Source organism: Quercus suber, unplaced genomic scaffold, assembly GCF_002906115.3.
Source record: "Quercus suber isolate HL8 unplaced genomic scaffold, Cork oak 2.0 scaffold_207, whole genome shotgun sequence".
Taxonomy (NCBI): Eukaryota; Viridiplantae; Streptophyta; class Magnoliopsida; order Fagales; family Fagaceae; genus Quercus; species Quercus suber.
The window spans coordinates 818393-839542 of NW_027069665.1; the positions used below are offsets into that span (position 1 = coordinate 818393).

The window sequence follows — 21150 nt, forward strand, 5'->3', positions numbered from 1 at the left end:
AAGAGATGGAAAATATGCATAGTTCATTAAATCTAGAAATGTTTTACACATACAGAGGAAGAGGAATTTGAAAGAGGTGGTGAGGGCAAGAGAGAAGACTCCTTAGTACCACTATTTTCACCCCTGGGCATCAGAATTGTGTAACTTCTTGATGGTTGTATGAGCTTTTGTTATGAAGTTTTAGGTCTAAGGGTAAAACGTGAATTGGTTGTGTTTGATCTAATTTGGGGGTTTTAAATCAAGCTTGGGTCATCCTTAAGGACTAATTTTTGGCTAATGGCTAAAGTTTTGGACCACCAAAATGCTAAAATGATGGTTTGGTTCAATTTGCTTTTGTTTGGATAAGAGATTGGCTTGTTTTAAGCACAATTGAGGAATTTATTTGACTACCTAATTGGGTATTCTTCCCCAGTCATTTAAACTCATTGGGAAGCCATTCTTAGCCAAGTTCTAGGGGCTAAAATGAGTTGGTCAGAATGTTTAGCCACATACAATAAACCTTCAACTATGTGAAAATTTCAAGTATCAGACCATTTCCATGAGCTCTAGGTGTTACAAGTGTCCCCAGCCCACTTTGCAACACACATGATATGGACTCATGCAAAAAGCCTAAAAAAGGTTTACTCAGTTCTCCAAAACACACTTCCTTAAATTCCCTTTATATTACATGGGCTTGGGTCATGCTTAAAAGAATAAAGTATAATATAATACATCAATTAGGTCCACAAGGAGGTTGAGCTTGGTCTAGTTAGGTTTGTAAAAAATGTGTTGTGAAAATGGGTATCTACAACTGTAATAGACACCACTCACTCATTGGTTTGAATAGCAATTAAGGCTGCACTTCTTGCAATTACAACAACTACAAACCAAGTGATACCAGATTTGTAAGGGAAAAACCAAATTGATCCTATAAGGGAGTGAAGGATGGCTGGAATGTAATATGGTACGATGATTTAAAAAAAAACCCTTACTAAATAAAAAGGATAAATGACTCACCACTCTATGGGATATAGAAACACCACCCAAAAAGATATAGAACCAGAACTCACCACCCAAATAATCCACTAAAGGGACAAGAGTTTAAAAGAAGAAATCCATCTTCTTAAACAAAAAGCTTTTTAATCTGAAAATACACTCTATAATATGCTTTTATTCAATTCAGCCAATGACTTATATAATGCTTATAACAACCCTCTAAGCATGGGAGAGCGAAGTTAACAATTAAAAACATTACATTTTTAAGACCTTGACTTATAGGAACTACAAACAAAATAAATGACTTGTTTGCCTAGAAGTACTAGAACATAAAAGTATATTTCCTAGAAAAACCCTAATTAAATGTTATTTTACTTCTTGGACAAAATACCAATTAATCTTCAAATATCTTCTAAAATTGTTGGAAAAATCATTTAAAATAATAGCCTTATTTTTTGCCACTTTATTATGGTGTCACTCCCTTTCTTGAGAAAACTAGTCCTTAAGTTTAAGTTCAGATCCTTGCCTTGATCAATTGGTTGTCCAATCATTCCTTTTCATGCCTTTATTTTCAACAATACATGTGGTGATATGCTGCTAACCAATATTTTCTCGCTCATGATAAACCTAACTGAACAAATTCTGATTTGTGATTTGTTTTTCCATACATCACATGTAACAAAGGTGAAGAACAAATCAGTATATTGATCTACTGATCCTTGATTTCTATCTTTACACAGTTTTTGAGGTCTTATCTTTGTAAGCATTGAACCCCCTTGAATTACTTCAAGACATGGAGCCTTAATCTCAATTGATGGAATAAGATCAATATCGAATTTATAATTAGGAAATAAATACTTGTCAACCCCAAGAAAATCATCATGTGGATATTTCTCTTCAAGAGATAATATCTTGATACCCTTCTGTTCTATGGCTAAAGCAATGAATCTTACCTTTGAACAATTATGTTTCGTAAAATCAACGACCTTTTGTATTAGAACAAAAAAAAGTATCATCATCATTATCATCAAGAGATAAGCAATTGAATCTTTCAATCAAGCTTTGATCATCATTTGGAACATGAGTTGCTTGTTTCTCGTAATTTTCCACAACTTTAAAATAAGCTATCTCATTTCCTTGGGTAGTCATCATTGGTTGGATATCAAAACTTTTAGCACCACAAATTACCATCTTGATATTCTTCATTCAAATCATCTTTTGGTTCTTCATCATGGTACTCATCAAAGATTGGTGAAGAATACCATCCACTACAACATTGTCTCTTGAGCAATCCTCACCATCTTCAAATACAATTGAACAAAACAATCCAAAGGCCATTGACCCTCAATAGTAGATTTTGCAATAGAAATTGAAGGATCAACTTCTTTGCAAGGAATCACATGCTTTCTCCTACAAATATGAATTAGAGAGGCTGGAATTTAACTATCAAGTTTATTCATCCTTTGATGAAGAGCTTCACAAAGTTGTCTCATCTCAACCAGCTTAGATTGTACACTTCTTGGAGCCATCTTGAACAAGAATAAGCAAATTCTTCATTTTCTGAGAAATTAACAATTGTTCAGTTAATTGTGAATATCTCACTCTAGAAAACTCAAAATCATGATCCGCTTTTTTTTTTTTTTTTGGTTAGAAACTAGAGAGATAGGCCTTTCCAAAAATATATGGCAAGAGCACAAATTCCTCACGACAAAATACAAAATTGACAAATACAATGAAGAGATAGATTTGGAACAGATTGAGAATAGCAACAAATCCAACAGGAAAAACTTACTCTGATACCAAGTGATACCAAATTTGTAAGGGAAAAACCAAATTGATCCGATAAGGGAGTAAAGGATGGCTAGAATGCAATATGGTACAATGGTTTGAACAAAACACTTAATAAATAAAAGGGATAAATGACTCATCACTATATGGGATACAAAAACATTGCCCAAAGAGATACCTATAAAGTTGTGATTTACAACTATATTTTATGTTAGTTTTATTCCATGACAAAAATTGTTGTAAGTGCATTAAATTTTTTCTTTGTATTTTGTGGGATTTTATTGTATTGGGTTTAGTATTAAGTTGGTAAAGAATCAAGCATGAAATGAAGATCAGTGCATTTTTGCTACTAGCTCACAAGAAGTTCATGAGAAAGGTTCTCGCGAAAAGGGCACATGAGAAGCATATTTTGGAAGCTGAAGAGTCAAGTGCCGGATTGCATTTCGTGAGTACTTCGCGAGACAGGCCATCTTGAGAGGTACCCGTGAAACTCTCTACCTGGAGGATTTTAAGTGTGACTTTCTTACCCTTCACCCATACTATATATACCCTCATTACCCACAAAAGTAAAATAGGTCAAAAAAAAAAAAAAAAAAAAAACCCTAGAAAGGTTTCTACAACATAATACACCCACATTTTTAGAGAAAGAGCTACTCATCCTTAGTGAGAAATCATTGTAGCATCTTCTCCTTCTCTCTCTCATTGTCATACCTTGAGAGGAGATTTGTACCCAAACACAATCCACACATATTTAGAGTGTAGAAAGTGTTTTAGAGCTTGGAAAACTTTGGGGATTTGCCAAAAGAAACTGGTGAGACTTGGCGGATGCAATCGGGCGGTATTGCGGGATCCGGAAAGTTAGTGAAGACAAGACTCCGAGAAGTCCGTTGGTAACAGGAGCTTGGAGGGCTCAAGTACATTGGATAGACTAGGCTTGAAGAGTCTTTTGTTATTTGTGTACTCCAACTTATTCATTAGTGGATCAATTTCAACTTGGAGGGTCGCAGAGAGGTTGTTCGCTAAGTTTTTCAGTTTCCTTTTCGATAACACATTTTGGTGTTATCTTGTATTTGCATCTCTCTTCTGTTACTCTTGTACTTTACTTTTATTATTTATTGTTCATGTTTATGCACTAGAGTAGTTCCAGTTTATTGCGCGTCATTTATTCTTATTCTGCACTTAGATAAGTTAGAGTAAAAGCAATTACGCCGTAATTTAAAATTGGGTGTCTAAACAAGCTCTTGTGTTTTAGCACAAATTCAAGCTTTTCAATACCGAACCAGAACTCACTACCTAAGGAATCCTTAAAGGGATAAGAGTTTAAAAGAAGAAATCCATCTTCTGAAGCACAAAGCTTTTTAATATGAAAAAACATTATAATATGCTTTTATTCAATTCAGCCAAATGACTTATATAATGCTTAGAACATAAGAGAATGAAATTAGCAATTAAAAACATTACATTTTTAAGACCTTGACTCACTCATAGGAACTATGAACAAAATAAATTACTTGTATGCCTAGGAGAACTAAAACATAAAAGTTAAATATTCCCTAAAAAAAACCTCAATTAAATGCTATTTGACTTCTTGAACAAAATACCTATTAATCTTTAAATATCTTCTAAAATTGTTGGAAAATTCATTTGAAATAATGGCCTCATTTACTACCACTTTATTCTGGTGTAACCAAGGTCTTAAGTTTGTCAATTGAAGGGGGTGCTAATATTGTGATTGACCCTTTAAAAAACCTATGAATTGAGATAGTTGATAAGTCATAATTCAGATTATGTTTTTACCTATTTCACTTACCGATTAGAATGAGAACTCCACTAAATCACCACAAACATACAAAGCCCTCTTATACAAATTTACTTTCTAAGTTTTCTTTCTTTTTAAGCCCATATCGCTAAATGGGCCGATGCACAATTTTACTTGCCAGAACTCCTTCTGTACTTACTTGTAGACCGCAACCAAGCTCCACCCTCCCTTCATAGGCCTTTACTGGGACTAAGGCAGTTGATGGACAGATTCCTTTTGTCATCCTAAATATATTTTTAATAAATTTTACCCTTATTAAAAAAAAAAGGTAGAAAAGAATATATGCAATTATCTTTTCTATATATATAAAAGATTTGAATATATAAGATTTAAGAGTCGTGATATGTCTTTGTATTATAACATTTTCCTCTTTTTCTTGTGTGAGAGTGTGTTTCTCAAAAAATAAAAAATAAATACTAATTATTAGCAACCATGTACATCATTTAAAAAAAACCATGTTTTTTTTTTTTTTGTTGGGGGGGGTGAGATAAGAAATCATTCATTAGTTGATAGCATTTAACTTTTTTTTTTTTAATTATTAAAAAGAAGCCCTTAATTAATTAAGTCTAAATTTTCTGCCTTACTTTTTTTACTCGACTCTATACTCTACTAATAAATACTTATCACGTGTTTACCTAATTAATTAAGTTAAAAAAGTGTTAATTAAGGTAAAATATAAAACATCATTTATTACATACTTATTATGCAAATTTATTTCCCTTTCAATTTGATTAAAAAAAAAAAAAAGTTTAACAATAACGCCTCACCCACATCTATTTGATAATCGTGGTATTAACCTTCCATCACTTTTATCAGTGGCGTGAGAATTTCTCATTGAAGGAAGGTTCCAGTTATCTCATTCTCATAGCATAGCATAGCATAGCATATAGCATAGGGTTCCCCTTCCCAATCTTGCCTTTCTTTTATCGCTCACCCCTGATTTTCTCCACTCAGAGAGAGACAGAGAGAGAAAGAAAGATCCTCAGATCAACAACAAAATCAGATCTGTGCTTTGATCCGATCTCGCTCCACAGGTTCGTTTCTCTCTTCTTCTCCTCCTTTTCCCATTTCATTTTCCTGTACAAATTTTCACAGATCTGTGCCATTTCTCTCGTTCTTTTTCCATTTTTAATAACCGAATCCCTTATCTTTGCGTTGTTTTCTATATTTGTTACGATCTATTTCTAAAAATGAATTCTTTTACATGTTGTCAGCAATGATTATGTATACGGATCTGTAATTCTTCTTCTTTTTTTTTTTTTCTTTTTTTTTTGCTTTCTTCTTTGTGTAGCCTTGTAGCTGTAACTCACACACAGATCCACCATCACTGTTTCTAAGATCTGGGTCTTTTCAGTTTCGCAATGGCTTTATCAAAGCCATTCTCGAAATGGGTTTTCCTGTTCTTGTTTATTCTCTCTGCACATACTACTTGCAATGCGTTTTACCTTCCCGGAAGCTATATGCACACATATTCGACTCGGGACTCCATATTTGCCAAAGTCAATTCCTTGACATCCATCGAAACCGAGCTTCCTTTCAGCTACTATAGTCTCCCTTACTGCAAACCCCCTGAGGGTATCAAGAAAAGTGCTGAGAATCTCGGCGAGCTCCTCATGGGAGATCAGATTGATAACTCCCCGTACCGTTTCCGAATGAATGTTAATGAAACAGTTTACTTGTGTACTACCCACGCGTTGAATGAGAACGAGGTTAAGCTGTTGAAACAGAGAACCCGTGATTTGTATCAAGTGAATATGATTCTTGATAACTTGCCTGCCATGAGGTACTCTAGGCAAAATGATGTGAGCATTCAGTGGACCGGGTACCCTGTCGGGTTCACTCAAAATAATAATGAAGATTACATCATTAATCATCTCAAGTTCAAGGTTTTGGTTCACGAGTATGAAGGGAGTGGTGTGGAGATCGTTGGGACTGGGGAAGAAGGTATGGGGGTGATTTCGACTGATGCGGATAAGAAAAAGGCGTCCGGGTTTGAAATTGTTGGTTTTGAGGTTGTCCCTTGCAGTGTGAAGCATGATCCCGAAGTCATGTCAAAACATAAAATTTATGACAATATTCCTCCTGTGACCTGCCCTTCTGAGCTTGAGAAGTCTCAGATAATACGGGAGCAAGAGAAGGTGTCATTCACCTATGACGTTGAATTTGTGAAAAGCGATATAAGATGGCCATCGAGGTGGGATGCTTATTTGAAGATGGAGGGTGCCCGAGTCCACTGGTTCTCTATCTTGAATTCAGTAATGGTTATCTTTTTCCTGGCTGGTATAGTTTTTGTTATATTCTTGAGGACGGTGAGAAGGGATCTAACAAGGTATGAGGAATTGGACAAAGAATCTCAAGCTCAGATGAATGAGGAGCTTTCTGGGTGGAAGCTTGTTGTGGGTGATGTCTTCAGAGAACCAAATTGCCCCAAGCTACTTTGCGTGATGGTCGGTGATGGGGTTCAGATTTTAGGGATGGCAATTGTCACTATTGTTTTTGCAGCTTTTGGTTTCTTGTCACCAGCTTCACGGGGAATGTTGCTTACTGGAATGATTGTTCTGTATCTTTTCCTTGGAATTGCTGCTGGTTATGTTGGTGTACGCCTCTGGAGAACCTTAAAGGGAACTTCAGAAGGTTGGAAGTCTGTTTCCTGGTCGGTGGCATGCTTCTTTTCTGGAATTGTCTTTGCTATCCTCACGGCATTGAATTTCATTCTGTGGGGCAGCAAGAGTACTGGTGCCATTCCCATTTCCTTGTACTTTTTACTGCTGTTCCTTTGGTTCTGCGTTTCAGTGCCACTTACCCTCCTGGGAGGATTATTGGGGACACGAGCTGAGGCAATTCAGTACCCTGTGCGAACCAACCAGATCCCTAGGGAAATTCCTGCACGCAAATATCCATCATGGCTTCTTGTTCTTGGTGCCGGGACCCTGCCATTTGGAACCCTCTTTATTGAGCTATTCTTTATTCTTACTAGCATCTGGCTTGGCAGGTTTTATTATGTCTTTGGGTTCCTGCTGATTGTTCTTTTGTTGCTAGTTATTGTTTGTGCTGAAGTGTCAGTGGTCCTCACCTACATGCATCTATGTGTGGAGGATTGGCAGTGGTGGTGGAAAGCTTTCTTTGCTTCAGGTTCAGTTGCCCTTTACGTGTTCCTGTACTCAATCAATTACTTGGTTTTTGACCTGAAAAGTTTGAGTGGGCCTGTGTCAGCCATTCTATATCTCGGCTATTCACTGATCATGGCATTTGCGATCATGTTGGCAACTGGCACCATTGGCTTCCTTATGTCTTTCTACTTTGTTCATTACCTATTCTCGTCCGTAAAGATTGATTAAAAAGTGATAGCTGGTATTCTTCATCAATCAGTTGGAGAAGGCTCTGGTATGTAGGAAGAGGAAAATAATTTTCTCGGATAATCTTTTTGGCGTTTACTTGTCTGAGGCTGACTGTTTACAGCTCATATTAAGAGGCTCTCAGATGGTTTAATGATGCTATCAAAGCCTGTTATATTTTCTATGCATCTTGAGTTTAGAGAACAGCAAAGTTGTAATTCCCCTTTTCTCTCTTTGTTGTCCTTTTTTTTTATGCTTTTCCACAATTACTAATATTGAGGTTCATTTGCACTATCTGTTTCAGTTTAATCAAATTGTTCTAGGAAGTTGTAATTGTTTGAACTTTCTATCCTTATTCTCTTTCATTTTATAATTGAATAGAAAGGTTGATTGGTCATTTGATTTTACTCATGCTGATGACTGTTTTTAATTTGTAAAATCAGAGTAGTTGCTCTTTAATTTGTATATTAGTGGAATTGGTTACGATAAGCATTCATGGAGAACCCCATTGTAGGAGATTAGAATTTACTCAATTTAGAACTCCATTGCTGTAGGTAGGGTCCATTCCTTAAATTTTGATTTAGTAAGGTGTGGATTGGAGAATATCTTATTAGTTGTTATGAGTCTGAGAACCCATTACTTGTGGTCTTCAGCATCCATGTATGGTTCTAAGACAGGTTTGGATGACCTTATTTTCATCAGCTTATTCTGTTTAATTGTGCAAAAGTATAATTATACCTTGACAAGGATAATGTTCTAAAAAAGTGTACATTTTGTTTTAAGATGAAAATAGGTTATTCCAAACATTCACATGCATGTACCCGCATAGTTATAGTGGACTTCGTCATGTTTGTGTTTGGGTTAGGGTCCAGGTGTTACTTGAACTAAAATTTTGTTTGTCTGTGTATTACTGTTTTGGGTAAACCTCTCTCTAATGTTTGGATTGCTTGATTTCATTGAAGGAAAAAAATCATGGATCTATGCCTGATGAAAATGCTAACGAGTACTTGAGAAAGATAAATACTCTGATTAGCTACATATTAAGATTGATTACATACTGGAGGCATTAATTAACAGGTCTATTTTCAGTCCTTAACATCTCATTTCTTACAGAACTAAACAAGGATCACAAGATAGGTAGACATCATGTTACAGCAGAAAGAGAGATAGAGAAGTGGTCGGGTGGGTTGTTCCAAACAACAAGAGGAGTAAATATAATATATATAATCCCCTTAATGGAACTTGAGGCTAGTCAAGATATTGTTGTTGACAGGGTCAGCCAGATGATCCAAGAGGTTTTGGTAAGGTCCAACACCTGTAACAAGAGCTTGTACAAAGTAACCCAAGATAGCCAACATGGCCAACCTTCCATTCTTGATCTCCTTGAGCTTCAAGTCATTCAATGACTTCTCATCCTTTCCAAAGCCAAGTGGGTTAAACAAGGGTCCGCCAGGGTAGGCTGGGTTATCAGTCCCTCCCAAATACTTCTCTAACCCCAAGAAGTACTGTTTGCTCATAGACCCTGGATTGTACCAGTCTTGGAACCTCCTGTGCTCTGCAAATCCCATCAGTGCCAACTCAAGTACAAAAAGTGTGTAAGGGTCTGCCCAGTAGTCGTATGTCCCGGCCGGTGGGATGACTCCAGTTTTGAACCAAGGCAGGGCTGTTTCCTGAGGAATGAGGCCAAGCTTCCCCAAAATCTCGGGTGCTATGGCACCCACTGCACCCAACATGGCATAACGTCCATTGATTACCTCACCATAGGCTAACCATCTGGGCTCAATGAACCCGCCTGTACCCTCTGGGTCCGAGAGGCCTAGAGGGTCGAATCCATAGTCACCAGGGAGGCTGTATATTTTTCAAAGAAGTTCATCAAAATGAAGCCCAAGGCAGGTGCATTAAACATCCATAAGAAAATAAAGCATGAAGCATGGACATATGTCATATTTTCTTATAAGTCTTCAAAATAAATAAAAATACCATCAAAATCTTTAAAAACATATCTGAAATTATAGGAATTTTTTAAAATAAAAGTTTTTTTTTTTTTTTTCTCACTTCCAACATAATGAGAATACGCATGCACATAGTTTTGATCAAAACGTGAATCGTTTCATGAATCGATTTTTTATTTTTTCGTATCGTGTATCATACACAAACACTTAATAAAATTTATAAAAAATTATAAATATACATATATAAATGGTATATTCATTATAAATTTAAAATATATGCAATTAATGACTAATTTATTTATCACTTATGTAATAATATCTAACAAGCTAACTAAATAAATCAAACTAGTATGTACTTATAACATACATATTCAAATGGCTTAAATTCAAAAATGATAATATATTACAAATGATCCAAAAATAATAATTTATCTTCACCATATTGCCTAATAAACCCCATCTATGGCATCATGTTTATCATTTTGCAAACTTATTTCTTCATTAAAATTTACTTCATTTTCATTAACATTTACTATCTCTTCTTCTTCTTTTTATTTTAATAATTGTTAAAGCATTTGTCTATGGGCCCCAAACGGGGGCTAAATATAAGATTTTTTGTTAATGCTAAGATTTTAAAGCATTTGTCTATGTATTGTACGATACGTACTATTTTAGGATTCATATGATATGCACACTATATCGTACGATTTATGAGCACTTACAATACACCGATATGATACGAAATTTTTTACACACGATACGATACTGACAACTATGCGCATGCATTGAAAAAAAAAAAAAAAGGAATTTTGAAGTGTTCAAGCTCCTTAAAGAAATGTAGAAAATTGCATGCATGAGTAAGAGTTACCTGCCGTCCAAGTAAGTAAGACTCTGCTTGGATGCAAACCACAAGGGTCGATCTGCTCCTTGCTGATATCAAATCAATCGAGCACATAAATAGGGAACAATGTTTAGTAGTAAGTAAACTGGTTTGGACACAAATGTACACAATCTATTACACTTAAGTGAATAATAATATAAGAAGAAGAAGAAGAAGAAGAAGAATAAACAAACCTTAACAGGTGGAGTGGTTGCTGCCCTTACTGAAAAGGAAGCTTTTCTTGAGGACCCAATTGAAGATCTTGCTCCAAGTACCTTCCTAGCTGCCTCCACTGAAGAGGTCAGAGAGGATGATGATACAAGTGCTTGTGTTGCCATTTTCTTCTTCTTCTTCTTCTCTCTCCCTCTGTTTTGTAATCAAAGTAGTAGTAGTAGGTAGATTAGAGTACTATATGATTGATTATCTAAAGAATGAAATCTGGTGTGAGGATAGTGGATTGCCCCTTAAACTAATGGCAGAAAATATGGTCCAATCAAAGCATCTACTTGTGGACACAGTGGCACTGGTTTTCTGGTTGTTATACGAGGTGGCCCGACTTTCAGATTAGCCCAGTATCTGATTCTCCAACAAGGAGTGTACACGTGGTATTGTTACTTGGATAAGGGATTTGCCTCTTCCAGATTTCTCTCTTTCAGAATCTCCATTCTTCACGTGGCTGCCTCAAAATCACTTATTTTACTACTAGCGAGATTTTAAAATGTGGAATTGTTCCTTTTCCCTACTCTTTTTTAAGGTCCTGAGGCATCCCATCATATATATTACTAGATACTTACAAATTACAATTTTTATGAAGGCGAAAGATTGAATTATATATGTACTCGGCAATATATATATATATATATATATATATAAATGGGTTTTACTAATTTCTATTTTTGAAAAAAGTTTTTTCGAGAATTGGAAAAGTAATGAGAAAGATTGAATTATATATGTACTCGGCAATATATATATATATATATATAAATGGGTTTTACTAATTTCTATTTTTGAAAAAAGTTTTTTCGAGAATTGGAAAAGTAATGATAGCTTTTTCAATTCTCGAGAAAATATTTTCAAAAATAGAAAACTTAATGTGTGCTCTAAGGACACATATTAACCGGACCCTATATATATATATATATATTTAGGTGCTGTTCATTAGGTTTTCCTTTTAGAATTCAATCATATGGCTACTTAACTAAAAAATACACTTCCATCCCATAAGAAAAAATTCACATGGCAAAATTTTAAGACGGTAACTTAAGAAACACCTAAATACTGTACATATATATATATATATAGGTAAATTATATTTACATTTTTTAAGGTTTCACAAAATAATTATCTCCTCCTTAAATGTTTCATGAAATAATTACCCTTGAAGTTTATATAAATTCAAGCTATTGCTCTCTCACACGACACATTATGTAATAGAATTATCTATTTTAATAAAATAATAAAAATTTCTTATCCAAACTATGGATGAAACGACACTTTTCCTCATATTTGTATAAATAAGTAATAAAAAAATATTTATTTATTTAAATAGAAAATTATATTTGAAAGTTGCAGTATGAAAAAAAAAATAAACTTATTTATTTTATATATATATATATATACACACATATAAACCACAAGGGAAAGTCATTTCTACGACGTTTGAGGAAGTAGCATTTCAAGAAACCTAAAAGAAGGTTGGTCTAAATTTTTTGATGTTGGTGTGATCTTTTTTATTTTTTTAATGAAGAAAGAAGTAAGTCGGACTATGAGCTGTGTCATCTCATCTCAAAATCAATTAGTGATGAGGAAGATACACTCAAATCTTTTATGATATTTGACATCACGTCACGCGAGCCTATTTTTAGAGTGATTGTAGGGAGTTAAATTGTGGTCTCCCAACAGTTCCTCCCTCACAATGACACTCCCGTGACTCGAACCTATGACCTTGGCTCTGATACTATTTGTCGGACCGTGAACTGTGTCATTCCACCTCAAAACCAATTGGTGATGAGAAAGACACTCAAATTTTTTATGGCATTCGACATTACGTCACACATGCCTGTTTTTAAAGTAGTTGTAGAGAGTCAAATTGTGGTCCCCCAACAAAGTATAAATCGTAAAGAAATGAAATATGTTAAATTACAAATGACTAAGGAGGACACAAAAGGTTTCATCACAAATCACCAAGAACTTATTGGTTCAACAGCTTGAAACCAAAGATCCTTAATCCCAATATTGTTATTGTGAAGTTCAAATATTCAAGGAGATTCTTAGAGTCAATCAAAGGGTGTGAGTCATGTGTGGGGGCTTGTGAGAAGTTCATGAGTAACGAGTTCAAGGACGGAATTAGGATTCGGAAATGAGGGTGGCCAAAGTATATTAAAAAAAAAAAAATTGGTATAGACCAAACTTAACATAAGCTTGTTCAATTGCATTGTGTTAATTAACATCATAATATATTCGTGGTAATTCTAGATTATTCAATAATGAACTATTACCAATTTTATATATGGTGATTTTTCAAAAATTTATTTGATGGATTTTAGAAATTGGGACATCAAACTAGATGTTGACAATATTGCATTTTCAATATGAGCTTCTAAATTATTTTGAATTTTTCTTAATAAAAAAAAATCAAAATTGAACATTATTTTTCCATGATCTTAAAAAAAAAAAGGCAACAATTATTAATTATAAGGAATTTATCCTCCATCTACCTAACCATTTAAATAATACATAAGATTGATGAATTTCTCTCGTTTCTTAAAAAGTAACATTACCAAACAATTTATCACGACAAACTCATTATATAATTTTTTTAATAAAAAAATAAACATTATTATTACAGCAAACACAACTAAAACCTTTTTAAAAAGTAACTTATAAAAAATAAAAATAAAAATAAAAGCATTAAGCACTTCACAGTTCACACCATGTGAACTGAAAATCATACATTTGATAATGCCAAATTTATGCTTTACTTTTGTTGCCAATATTAGTTTGTCTACAGGTAATTCATGTTATTTTTGGGGCAATTGGGTTTCTTTGTCTGTAGGTAATTCATATATTTTTTTTGAGCAATTGGGTTTCTTTGGACCAGATTTGTGCTTTATTTATTATTATTTTTTGTTATTATCCAGAGGTTATTTTAATTATTCTTTAAGCAACTGGGCAAAAGGGATAGAATAGAACATATACTTTTGGATTTCATGGGCCAATTTATAATTTTTTTTTGGAGGGAGGGGGCCAAGATTGCATATGTTGGGGCAAATTGAAAATTTTCTTTGTGTACACACATACTAAGAATTTTTTTTTTTTTTTCAAAATTTGCCTAGCCCAAGGCTAGGTCTGTCTCTGAAGGGGTTCAAAGGGTTTTCAATAAGTTATCTACAGAATAAAGACTGGGTTTAAGGGTTTGAATTATACTGTAAACTTACCATTTATTAGTAAATTTCTTCACTGGGGTAAGAGTGTCCCAGTAATGGTTTTTCCTTTAAAGTGGTCTCCATCAATTTTCCACTTTGTTACCCCATTTTGTTTTTATTATTTATGCTTGTTGCTTTATAATATGATGACATGCTATTTTGTGATATTTAACATATAATATTGTTTATTATATAATAGGTTAATTGGCATAGCCAATTTAATATGCTGCATAATTAACTAGGGTGTCAAAAAAAATTTCTTATTTCAAAATTTGATTTATTACTCTAATTCCTTTGAATTTTTTTAGTTCATAAAAAATTAAATAATAACAATTAATTATATGAGTACTTCTCTATCTCCAATAATACTTTTGTGCAGTGAGTATATTATTAATCAGAAGCTTATTTTAAAAAATAAGTAGCAATCCCACTTCTACTATTAGAAATTGGGCTCAGCCTGGCCTAATATTGGGGTGCTCATCAATTGGGTTCGATCTCACCTAGCCCATATATTTTCAGCGTTTCAGGGTCCAGAATTGCAACAAGCTTGGTTTTTCCTCTAATTTTCTTCTCTCAGTATTGGTGGTCGTTGTTAGTGTGAGCGACAGGCTCGTTCTTTTCTTCTTCTTCTTCTGGTTTCTCGATTTTTTTTTTTTTGGGGGAAATCAAAGATTTCACAATTTCAGTTAGGAGTGAGGACGGATTGAATAAGGGTTTGATTTTCTTTGTTCTGTTTGGTTGATATCAATGGATTTGATTTATAAACTTTTTTTTAGGGGGATTTGATTTATAAACTTGCACAAACAAAAATAGCTTTGATTAACCGTGGACTGCCAAAGAATTAACTTCGAGATACATTCGAAACTTTAATGTAACCCAATACTCTTCTCAAAAAAGGAAAAAAACAAAAAAAAAATGTAATCCAATACAATTACATTTGATTTTAATTTGACCTTATTATCATCTAGACTTCTTCAATCTATTAGAAATTAAATGGTCGAGAAGTGTGGACTTAACTGTTGGATTTATACAAACCTTAATGGAGAGTGTCATTTTAATGAATGTTAACTGTCAAGGGAGAGTGATATAGTCTACTCTAGATTTTATTTTATATTTCTTTAAACTTTTGGTAGTAAAAGTTGGGGTAGAATCTTAAAATTTTTGAAACTTAGATAATAGAGTTTTGCCAAGAGAAAACTACTCTAACAACCAATGAGCCACTTATATGTGAAATGAGACAACACTTAAGTAAAAAAAAAAAAAGGGCAAACTTTACTTTTGATTCATTTTCAATTGGACAAAGCTAATGGCTATAGTTCCACTCACTTTTTTTTTTTTAAATTGGACGTGAATTTTAACAAATTCATTATTGTATTATATTTTCTTTCTATATCCTTCATGTTTGCAAAATTTCTAAAAATAAAAAATCAATAGCTATATTATCAATCAAATGTTTAAATTTCAAGTTTTTATAGTTTAAAATTATGCTTAAAAAATACGTTGATGGATCGAATATTAAATAACATTTCATTGACACGAAATTTAACATGTGTATGAAGAACATAAAAAAATATATAATCTAATGGTTAGATTTTTAAAATATATAATCCTATTAATTTGTTTTAGTAGAAGCTATATCCAAACTTTGTCCTTTTCATTTTTTTTTTTTTTTTTTTTGAGAATCTTGTCCTTTTCAATTTGATCCTTCCAAGTTCTAAAAGTAGAAATCAAATTCTTAAAGTTTGTAAGACGATCCAATTTGGTCCGCACGCTAATGTAAATAGTAATTTGTCATGTGTTGGTGCGTTTATAATAATAAAAAATAAATAAAAAATTGTGTTGCCTAAAAATTAGATACTAGTTAAAAGTGCCACATTGCCACCATGACTCACTATTATCCTGAAAAATTAAAAAGAGAATCCTACTTTTCTAAAATTAAAATGGTTGTTCCATCCCTTAAAAGTTATCATGATTTTTTAGTAAAGTTTGTAAGGTCCCTTTATATTAGAACTTCTTTCTATCTCCTTATATGTTTGTTTCTAAAAAACAAATGTTGTTTCATAAGCGTTTTTAAAACAATTTTTCATCACTGGAAATAGAAATTAAGGTGGAAGTGGAGCCCGCATTAAATGCTTGCTTGGCTCATAGCTCTAGTTAACTAGAAAAGAGAAGACCCGTTGTGGGTATCTCTCCCTCTATCAACATAGAGAAACGCATGAGACGTTACTCCAAGAGGCTGTAACAGCCATTTGGAGTATTGGTCGGTGTTGTTCAACTTGGAGGTGTGGCTATAACAGACATAGGAAATCTCTCTCTCTCTTTGTATTTGTGAGTGTGTGAGGTATCTAGATTGTGGGAATCTTATATATCACTCTTGTAGTGTACACCATTGCCGAGAGAAATTGATAGCAAAGTTGAAACTGTGAGAAGCCGTGTAAGATGAAGCTTGAGTCCTTAGTCCTCTTAAGTGCTAGATTGTGGGGAGAATCATTCTACGTAATGTAAGTGACAAAGTTTAACTACAAAATTGGTTGTACCCTAAAACTACAATCTCCTTTAAAAAAATTAACATTACTACATATTTTGTATCAATCGGATATTATTTTCTATATGATCTATAAATTTATATTTTATGTATAATTTTAAACTACAAAAACTTGTAATTTATGAGTTTCTCTAACCTAGGAAATGCTCCCAAAACCCTAGCAGTCAGTAGAATAGAGTTCCACCTCTCGTAGTGTGGTTGTTAACGTTGGGATCAGTATGAGTTCGAATAGTTTTGTTTCCTGGTTTCTTTTTACGAGGGGAGTTATGGAGGCTATGTCAGCTTTATGGGAAAAGCTATCTCTCACGGAGTCAGAAGGAAGTCAGTATGTTGTGAAGGATGAACCCGTTGTGGGTGAATACCTTTTGGCTGTGAAGTTCTTTACCAGGTGAGTTCTTAGTCTAGCGGCGATTGCTAAGACTTTTAAAGTGGTCTGGAGGACTAAAAAAGTTTTTGAAGTGAGAGATATGGTTAACCATCTAGTGCTATTTTCGTTTTTCGATTCCTCGGATGTGACAAGAGTTATGGAGGGAGAACCTTGGTCTTTTGATAAGCATTTGGTAGCCATCAAACCAATGGAAAGGTATGAGGATATCACCTCCCTGGACTTTAGCAGAACATGTTTCTGGGTTCAACTTCATGGACCTTCTATTGGACGTATGTCTCATAATACAGCAATGGAGATCTGTTCGGTAGTGGGAGAGGTGAAAGAAAGTGCGAGCGGTGAAGGGGAGAGAAGGGGTTTCAACTTCCTTCGAGTTAGGGTGAATGTCAATAACTCACAACCCCTATGTCGAGGACGACGGTTATCTTTGGCAAATGGGAGTGAAAGCTGGGTTCGTTTTATGTATGAACGACTCTCGAACATCTGCTATTGGTGCGGGAGACTCACTCATAGTGACAGGGAATGTTCTCTATGGATAAGCAGCAATGGGACACTAAAGGATGATGACAGGCAATTTGGCTCATGGTTACATGCAATGACCCCGAATCCATCACGCAAAATGGTGGTAAGAGTGGGGGGTTTTGAGGAGGAGTTTCTTTGCAATGGGCATCGTGGTAGTGAGGTTGATGTTACCGAAGCTACAGAGGTGACTGGAGGGGATTTGGGTAACATTCCAGCACCATCTGCTGATCCGATGACGGTTATGACCATTGTTGGAGTTGACTCTGAGAATCCTGTTTTGGAAAGGGCATGTTTTTAGGGGACAGTTGGCGATACTCTTTCAATTAAGAGTAATGCGTATCCCGTAAATGGTGCTTCAAATTTAGAAAAGGGGACGAATGACGTTACTTTCCAAAACCAGTTGGCAGATATTGATTCTGAGCTGGCAAAGTTTGAAGTGGAAATGGGCCCGAGTACCTTGGGTGTAAATGGGCCAAGTGCTAGACTTATTGATGCCTTTCCTTTGACCAACGGCCCAGTCCTAAACCATGGGCTCACTAAAACTTCAAGTCAGCAACCAGTGACTGTTAAGAATCAGATTGTGTATTTTAACCGAGTCCAGCAGGAAACTTCTAGTGCTGACCCTGTTAGCTGTCAAAGGATATACACGGCAAGGAAAATAAAATACTCAGAGAGTTTGACAGAAGAAACAGAGGATGGGAGGCGACAAAAGAAGGAAGCTTTGGAATCTTCAGAACCAACGGCGGAGGCTGGCCACCAGCCTCGCTAATCTCAATGAGTGCTTTGGCGTGGAATTACAGGGGTTTAGGGACCCGCTGTGCAGTTCGAGAGCTTGTCGAGATGGTACAAGCGCAGGGTCCCAAGATCGTGTTTCTCTCGGAAACGTGGTCTGATATGGAGCATATGAAAAAGGTATGTTATGATTTGGAATTTGATGTTTTGTTTACTGTTCCTAACAATGGTAGAGGTGGAGGTTTGGCTATGATGTGGAAATCTGAGGTAGTTGTGTGGGTGGACAGTTTCTCGAAATTTCATATAGATGCGATTGTGAATGGTGGTAGAGAAGATGCTTGGAGACTAATGGGGTTTTATGGGGAGCCGAAAACTAGCAGAAGGAGTGAGGGATGGAATATGTTACGGATGCTAAGCTCGAAACCAAAGTTGCCGTGGTGTTGCTTTGGAGATTTTAACGAGCTTTTAAGGGTTGAAGATAAGAAGGGAGGTGTGGCACGTCCTCATTATTTGATGCAAATGTTTTGGGAGGCATTGGATCATTGTGATTTTGTGGATTTAGGTTTCTCAGGTCCAGCCTTCACTTGGTATGGCAGAATGTGGGGGAAGTTGATTTGGGAAAGATTGGATCGTGGGGTTGCCAATTACGAGTGGCTTGCACGATTTTCGATAGGGAGGGTGCGGCATTTGTCCTATTTTACTTCGGACCACAGACCGATTCTCTTAACATTGGATGCTAAAGGAGAAAAACAAAGGTGGAGACATAAACCCTTTAGATTCAAAGCAATGTGGATGACTGATCCGGGCTGTCATAATACGGTGGTTCGTGCACGGGAATCCAACCAGGATGGTTTACCAATGTATAGAACAACAAAGAAGCTGAAAAAGTGTAAGAAGATGCTCAAGAAATGGAGTATAAATCACTTGGCAATGTTACAAGGCAGATTAAGAAGGTAAAGGAGCTTTTGTGGAAAGTAGAGGAGGAAGCAGTCAGAACTGGGGATATTCAAGAGGTAGTGAGACTGAAGTCTGAATTAAATTTGTTGATAGAAAGGGAGGAATAGATGTGGCATCAGCGGTCTCATGTGAAATGGATTCAAAGTGGGGATCAAAATACGAAGTTCTTTCACAGTACAGCCACTCAGAGGAAAAGGAGAAATTTTATAGGGGGTATATGAGATGAAGGTGGGGTTTGGCAGAAAGATGAGGAGGTATTCTCAAATTTGTTTATTGATTATTATACTAGATTGTTTACTTCATCTAGTCCACGAGAGCTAGACCGAGTGTTGGAGGGTGTTCAGGAAGTGGTAACAGGGGAAATGAATGCTAGTCTTATGATGGAGTACAAACCTGAGGAAGTGGTTGTTGCTATTAAGGAGATGGCTCCCTTAAAGGCACTGGGTCCAGACGGCATGCCGCCACTATTTTATCAGTCATATTGGCCAGATGTTGGTACGGAGGTAACTTAAGCTGTTTTGTCCTGTTTGAATTCTGGTTCTATTTTAAGGTCAATTAATCATACCTTTATTTCTTTGATTCCGAAAGTTAAAACCCAGAGAGAGTTACTGAGTAAAGCATACGACAGGGTGGAGTGGTTGTTTTTGGAGAAGATACTTCTAAAGATGGGTTTTCAGGCCTCTTGGGTTTCTCTTATTATGGAGTGCATTACAACGGTATCGTATTCTATCTTAGTAAATGGGGAGCCGAAAGGTATGATTAAACCATCAAGGGGTCTCAGGCAAGGCGACCCCCTCTTTCCCTATCTATTCCTGTTCTGTGCGGAGGGACTTAATGCTATTTTAAGGCAGGTTGCTGAAGTTGGGGACATTCAGGGGTTTTCGATTTGTAGAAGAGGACCCAAGTTAACCCACCTCTTTTTTTGCAAATGATTGCTTGCTATTTTGCAGGTCAACACTTGAGGAATGTGAAAAAATTCAGGAATTATTAGCACTTTATGAAAGTGCCTCAGGGCAGATGGTAAACAAGGATAAGACTACATTGTTCTTTAGCAGAAATACTGAGGAAGATATCAAAGAGATGATAAAATTCTCTCTTGGGGTCCTGGCCATCCAACACTACGAGAAGTATTTGGGGTTACCTTCCTTTGTGGGAAGAAATAATAAGGCATATTTCACTCAGACAAAAGAGTGGATTTGGTCTCGTATGCAGGGCTGGAAGGAGAAACTCCTCTTTCAAGCTGGGAAGGAAGTCATGATTAAAGCTGTCATCCAGTCTATTCCGGCATACTTTATGAGTGTGTTCAAACTTCCTATTGGGCTTTGTAAGGATATTGAAGCAATGATCAGAAGATTCTGGTGGGGGCAGGGGGATAAAAAGAAAATACATTGGGTGAAGTGGAGTACTCTATGTACTTCAAAGTCTATCGGTGGCATGGGTTTTTGGGATCTACAGCAGTTTAATCAAGCCTTACTGGCAAAGCAGGTTTGGAGGTTAGTCCACCAAAAAGACTCTTTACTATTCAAGGTCTTTGAGGCGAAATTTTTCCCTGGTGGAACTATTTTTGATGCTGGGGTGCCAACCAACTGCTCATATGCATGGAGAAGTATTCTCCAAGCTAGGGAGGTCATTCTAAAAGGGGCTATTTGGAGGGTAGGTAATGGTGCTTCGATTAAAATTTGGGAGCATATGTGGTTGCCATCAACTACTCACAACAAAGTACTATCACCAAGAGGGAATTCTGATGTAGTTTGGGTCAAGGTGCTTCTAGTACCTAACACTGGAGTTTGGAATACGGGTTTGCTGGATAGGATTTTTATTCCTTGGGAGGTTGA

The 21150-nt window shown here is 35.6% G+C and overlaps 2 protein-coding genes across 2 annotated transcripts; one reads left to right on the plus strand and one right to left on the minus strand.

The window, feature by feature from the left end:
- The first annotated feature begins 5390 nt into the window (after nucleotides 1–5390).
- Nucleotides 5391–8324, plus strand: LOC112036191 (transmembrane 9 superfamily member 12). Its single transcript, XM_024068998.2, has 2 exons — nucleotides 5391–5616; nucleotides 5874–8324. Exon 2 carries the CDS (start codon nucleotides 5944–5946, stop codon nucleotides 7918–7920), a length of 1977 nt encoding a protein of 658 aa, XP_023924766.2. The 5' UTR covers nucleotides 5391–5616; nucleotides 5874–5943; the 3' UTR covers nucleotides 7921–8324.
- Nucleotides 8325–8924: 600 nt separating this feature from the next.
- LOC112036192 (chlorophyll a-b binding protein 8, chloroplastic) lies at nucleotides 8925–11260 on the minus strand. Its single transcript, XM_024069000.2, has 3 exons — nucleotides 10944–11260; nucleotides 10738–10799; nucleotides 8925–9765 (listed from the first exon to the last, which is right to left on the minus strand). Exons 1-3 carry the CDS (start codon nucleotides 11085–11087, stop codon nucleotides 9150–9152), a joined length of 822 nt encoding a protein of 273 aa, XP_023924768.1. The 5' UTR covers nucleotides 11088–11260; the 3' UTR covers nucleotides 8925–9149.
- Between the last annotated feature and the right edge of the window lie 9890 nt (nucleotides 11261–21150).